Here is a 6,000-nt window from a genome sequence, read left to right as displayed (position 1 = left end):
TTTCTCTTTGCATAATCATTTCTAATGCTCATACAATCATGGGAGTTAGAAGATGTGAAGACTGTAGGTGGACATTTATTTCTTTGATTTGTAGGTGTTTATAAGGCAATAGTACATATATTCACTAGGCTTCTTCTTTCCAAATTCTCCATTGATTTCTCTTCTGTTATTTCAAAGTCACCTTTATTGAGATATGCATCTGCTACATTCCCCTGTCAGAGACAGGATATTAGGCTGAATAGGCTTTCAGCTTAATCCAGTCTGGCTGTCATAAAGTCTTACAAACTGTAAGTTCCAGAAATGAAAAGGATCCAAATTATTAGTGAAGACTCAAAAATATAATACAATCATACAAAATAATTACCATCAGGACTCCTTCACTTTACAAACATATAAAATGCACTTACTTTGAGGGTGAGAAGGGAGAAAAAATCCTTCCATTAGAAAATATAGTCACAAAGCTTTGAACAAATAAATTCACACACTGCGGAGTACACACACATACACACATGCAGACAGGCATGCACATACATACACACAGGGGTGCACACATACACGCACACACACACATGCTTAGAGTTTACACTGCATTCTTCTAATGCCATGGTTATTATTTTATTTGTACACCCACCTTTACTGCACATTCTAAACAAACAATAGACAACAGTGTAAAGACTTTTTTTTTCCCTTAAAACTGCAACAAAACAAGTCTCAACATTTGCAAAACATTCCTTTATTATTAGAAATAAATTACTTTGTATAAAAATTAGCATGCGTTGACCATTGCATTTATTTTAGCATAACCCAGGACTTAATTCAGTCAGCCGTCACAAGAAACAAACTCATCTTCTTTTACGAGTTGAACAATGTAGGACGGGAAAGGAAATTGTCACAATCACAAAAAAGTACTTACAAATATAACATCAGACATGATTTATTTCAACAGCATTTTTTTTTCACAAGCTAACATTTGTTTTCCTTTTGTGATTTACGTCCTTTTGTAAGTGAACAGTTCAGAAGCTTGACACTCTGTCTCTATGTTATAAAACTGGACTTTTCCTTCCCCTGTCTCTTTTTGCCTTTTGCCTCTTGTTTAATCCTTGTTCTTTAGGAGACTGACTATTTATTTGAATGTAGTCTACTGATATTTTCAAGACTGAATTCGGGTGGTGGTAAAGTCTATGTTTGCAAGATCCAATCCTGCAGATCTTCCAGTGAATTTCATCCCTGCTCAGTTTGCCTGATTGCTGTAACTGACATAGGTTGTCTTGGTAGAGGAGGCTGTAAATAAAAGAAATAATAATAAAAAAAAAAAAAAAAGCCAAACAATAACAACACAACAACAAAAAAAGTACAGGATTTTCAGAATCAAGAGAGAAGAAAAAACATACTTAGCATTTGAACTCAGACAGTGTCCTGCTATATTTCCTAACAATATGGTCCATATTCATGGAATAAAGTAAGAATATTTAAGAATGTATAGAAACAGTGATCAAATTGGATCTCAAGTTCTGTGCCCTTGATAACAACTTATTTTGTTTATGACTTGTGCAAGTAGAGGTCAATAGAGAGGAACAATGATGAGTGGTTTCAGCCTACTCATAACAGAATTTCAACATCTGGTATTATTTTCGCTGAATTCTATATAGACATTTTTTACTTTGGAATTTTGTTTCTCTTCTACTGATTAAAGACAACTTTGCAGCTAGTGGTGGTTTGTCCATCTAGAAGAAGCCTTATGTTTCTTGAAAGGAGCAGCAGAGACTAATCTAGGAAACATCTCTCCAAATTAGTGAAACTGAGTAGGTAGTCCCTATAACACTTGTTATCTGGAGAGAATGATGGTCTCCTTTTATTGATGGTCAGCTGATCATGTCTTCTTTTGAGCAAAGCTGATACCCCTTGTTCAGAATGAGGCAATATGTTTTGAAAGTTAAACACCTTTACTATCGTAAACATGAAAAATTGATTTTTTTAATGAAAGTTTGTGTGAGGTTCTAGCCCTTACATCTTACCCTTTTGCTATAAAAATATTAAAAATATGCTATAAAAATATGACTCAAGTGATATCACTCAAGGTTAATGTAACAGTGGGAGGATGGAAGTGGTCACATTAGGTCTTATAGTTAATTCTCTAATTTTATATCAGTTGGGTACATGGAAAATCAGACTGCTGAGGGACTGAGTCTCTTTTTTGTCTCTATAATAAGGTCTGTGTTAGACTGCACAAAGAGGAATTTGGCTTTCTAAATATATTTTATATTCCATCTGGTACAGACATGTTCTGCTTATGATAGTGAAGAATTCAGATGGCAAGATGAAAATAATTTGATGGTAAAAAAAGTTTCCTCATCTATAGATTCAAAAATTCTATTCGAATACCTTCCTTCCTTCCTTCAGTTTCTTGTTTTCTGCTGAGATAGATAGGAAAAGCATTCTTCTTGGTAACTCCTAAATTCAGCCCAACAATCTCATCATTTGTGAAGAACAGACTACAGAAACTAAGTGATGACAGTTTTTCTCTTCTGCATCAAAGATTAAACTAAATAAAGGATCATTAAAATTGATGCAAAATAGTCGTGGTTACTATAAATAACTAAGTTTTCTTTGGTTTTCTGAGCAATTTGATTCTAATACTGCATGTATAATTTTTTAAGACACAGCAGAACCATTATAATTCACATATCACTATAAACTTTGTTTCCTAAGAAGGTATATAATGGCCATAAGAATGAATAATCAAAAGGAAGCTTTGAAATGTAATATTTCTTACTTTTATTTGTACAGGTAGCTCTAGTACTTTGTGTTTGGAAAAGCTAATTCATGAAAGGATTACTTTTGGCACATGAAGGAAGTCGTTCACGTAATCAATCACAGTTTTTAAGCACCAACATGAAATAGCTTTATTTACATGTATTGGGATACTTGAAGCAAATATAGCCTCATTTACATATTCCAGATCTTTCAGATGGGATGTACTGCTCCCATCTGAACTCTCCCATGCTCCCACAGCTGGATTTCTCAAGAGGATTCTATTTTTCCTTTGGCCCGTTAAGTTCCTACTGAAAATAACGCAGGACTGCTGAAATGGCACCAAGTTTTTAAAGCATAAAAGGATTTTGTTCCCAGCTATGAAACAACAAATAAATGCACATCTGCAAACTCTGCACACTTGGGAACAAAAGGACAAAAGGATCAGAGCTTTTTTTTTCCCCTTTCCCTGAAAATAGGCTCAGATGCTCAGATGATCAGGTTAAGCTAATTTATCACATTATCTTGTATGAGCTGAGTTCTGTGATAACTTTACATGTGCATGTTTTTAGCCCACAGCAACATAACATAATCAGATTTATCACATCTCAGTAAGCTGAATTATCTGAGGACATTTGCAAGAAGCTCCAAATACAAAAAAAAATATGCCTCAGCTGATACAGAGTATCTTGTTAAATTTTTGTGATTTTGTTGTATATCTGAGAATTAAATAGTTTTAACACAATTAATCTGGAATTTATCAATTAAAAAATTATCCTTTTGAATTCTGAGTGCTGTTACTTTAAAAAATGACAGCACAGGAAGTTAGTGTAGATAGTAGTTCGAAATGCATTAAATCTAATCTCATCTCTGAACAATGTTTGTTTTTTTCACTTGACAAACATTGCACATATCTTTATACTTCAGTGGAATGAGCCTAGAGTTCCTCTTTGGGGATCTGAAAGTTTCAGCAGCTGGTGTCCTGCTCTTGAAGACTGTTAGCGTTTCACAATAGTAACATGAACCACATTTGGCAAGCATAGATGGCCAGAAAAAGTAACTGACTTGGCTCAAAATACTTCTGGGAGTTAACACTCTTTTATAACTCCAGTTACTACTTTGCTGTTGGAACAAGATAAAAAAAAAAAAAAATCTAAAACAATTCAGAATGATTATTCTGATCTGACATATATGCATTTAAAGCACTTGTCATTGCTATGCCTTCTGTAACTGCACCTGGATGGTTATTTTCATCCTGTTTCCCAGAAACAATTTGTTTTCCACTGAATATGAATGTATTTCCAAAAAAAAACCCAAACAAAAAACCCAAAAAACCAAACAACCAACCCAAACAAAAACCAACAAAAGCCCCCCAAACAAACAAACAACCAAAACCTAACAAAACAAAATCATGAATGTATGTATTCATGTTGGGGACAACATAGAATAAAGTGTGTTACATGGAAGAGGACAAACTAGATACAGAAGAGTTGTCTCTGGATGGGAAGAAAAAGGAACTATCTGACTGTCTCGCCCTATTTCTCACCTAGTTATGGTGTTGCTATCACTACCAGTATTTGTTCTTGGTAAATAGTGGAAAAACTACCCACTTCTGGTATCCTAGGAGTAGACTGATACTTTGCAATCAGTCTCATATACTATCACTGCAAAGAAAGATCTACCTCACATGGAGTCCGTGAAAGAAGAAATTTTGCCATGTCAGGAAGTTGTTCCTATTGGTCTAGTGAAAAGGACTTATGTGGCATTGTGCACTAGTAATCCACAGCAACCTCAAAAAGTTTTGATAACTATTTTGTGGAAGAGGGAGACCCACCTTGAGGCCTAGAGCTCAATTACACAGGGAGAGCTCTCTGGAGTGCAAATGACTTGACTCTGAATTTTTGCCTACAAAGCATTATGATGCCTGGATAAAAGCCTAGTCAGGATATACTCCTAGTGAATTTGGGATTATATAGATCTGTTACTGTTAAAATCATGTTTAGAGCACAGTAAATAAGAATTACCCTGCATACACAAACTACTGGAGAAGCAGACTTGCTTTCAATAGCAGCTGTTGCCATGACTTATGCAAAATCATAGTTTAAGGAATATCAGACAGAGCATTTCTTAATTAGGTACAGTAGATAAACATCAGATGCCCAAGACTTTCTTATTAATACTCTTTCTCACCCTACTGTGAAAATCCTCCTTTGTCCTTTCCTCAGAAGTTCATAAATTCACATACTCAGCAAAAGTTTTCTTTTGGCGACTTCTTGAAGATTTGTTAAATTATTGAGTTCTTCATATTCCTACACTCTTATTTGATCCACAAGGAATTTCTATGCCTTTCTCTTTTTTTGTCCTTTGTTATATGTCACAATCTGAATCTGAATAAAACCATAGCTCACCCTAGCAGTTTAAAGGTTTTTGAAGGGTCATGAGTTTTTCAAGTGAAATAGTTTGTACTCAGTATCCTTCATAGACCAGCAACTATATGGTAAACTTGTGGACTATTATATAGCCTTTTCAATCTGGAAAACTCTGCTTGAATTCAGTGGAGGGGCTCAATTTTCATAAATCAGTAGAATATTTTCCTGAAAATTTGGTACTGCCTTGTTTTAATGTGCTCAGCCAAAATAGTACTATTTAATCATCTGTCAACACCATCACAAATTAATAAAAAAATTGAAAATAAACCATATCATATCTAGTAAAATGACTGAAAAACCTAACTATAACAGTTGCTGTCCATCCCATGTGACCCCTAACTGCTGAATAGAAAACAATTCTACATTGCTAAGCACTGGGTGTAAAGTTAATGGTTCTGTTCATATTTGATTATTATGAAGTCCAGTTTATAAGATGGTATGTTATGTGGTAGAATGGAAGCTATAAACTCTGTTTTCTTCTATTCCAGAGCAACTTAGAGATGTAGCAAGATTCAAGAACTTTCCTGACACGGGAAAGAATTTTTTCCCATTACTAACCAGTGACATATCAGAACATGTAATGATTTTTATATGAATTATCACCATTTTGTACCAAGATGAGTAAGACCACAAGAAAAACCTGGATGGGAAGCAGTATTCTGGGAAGTGTTAGTCATGAGTTGTGATAAATGAACAAGTCAACAAATTTGAGTTGAGTGGAAAGGTAAAAAGCATTATTTTCACTTCCATAAGTAACTGCAAAATAAAAACAATGTTAACTGTTTCCATTATACTTTCTTTCAACAGGTTTTGAGTTTTG

The 6,000-nt window shown here is 34.5% G+C and overlaps 1 protein-coding gene across 4 annotated transcripts in view; it reads right to left on the bottom strand.

Moving 5' to 3' along the window:
- Window positions 1-713: 713 nt before the first annotated feature.
- The window catches only part of GRM8 (glutamate metabotropic receptor 8), a 328,250-nt gene continuing 322,963 nt past the window's right edge, over window positions 714-6,000 (bottom strand). For all 4 annotated transcript variants that reach the window (XM_050325237.1, XM_050325236.1, XM_050325239.1 and 1 more), the window contains one exon: window positions 714-1,281. Coding sequence is in view for 3 of the 4 variants with exons in the window: in XM_050325236.1 (XP_050181193.1) it covers window positions 1,232-1,281 (50 nt within the window). In the remaining variant the exon portion in view is untranslated. The remainder of the gene's footprint in view (window positions 1,282-6,000) is intronic.

The sequence above is a fragment of the Myiozetetes cayanensis genome, unplaced genomic scaffold (genome assembly GCF_022539395.1).
Source record: "Myiozetetes cayanensis isolate MyiCay16 unplaced genomic scaffold, myiCay2020 scf3, whole genome shotgun sequence".
NCBI lineage: Eukaryota > Metazoa > Chordata > Aves > Passeriformes > Tyrannidae > Myiozetetes > Myiozetetes cayanensis.
This window is presented reverse-complemented; position numbering and strand designations above follow the sequence as displayed.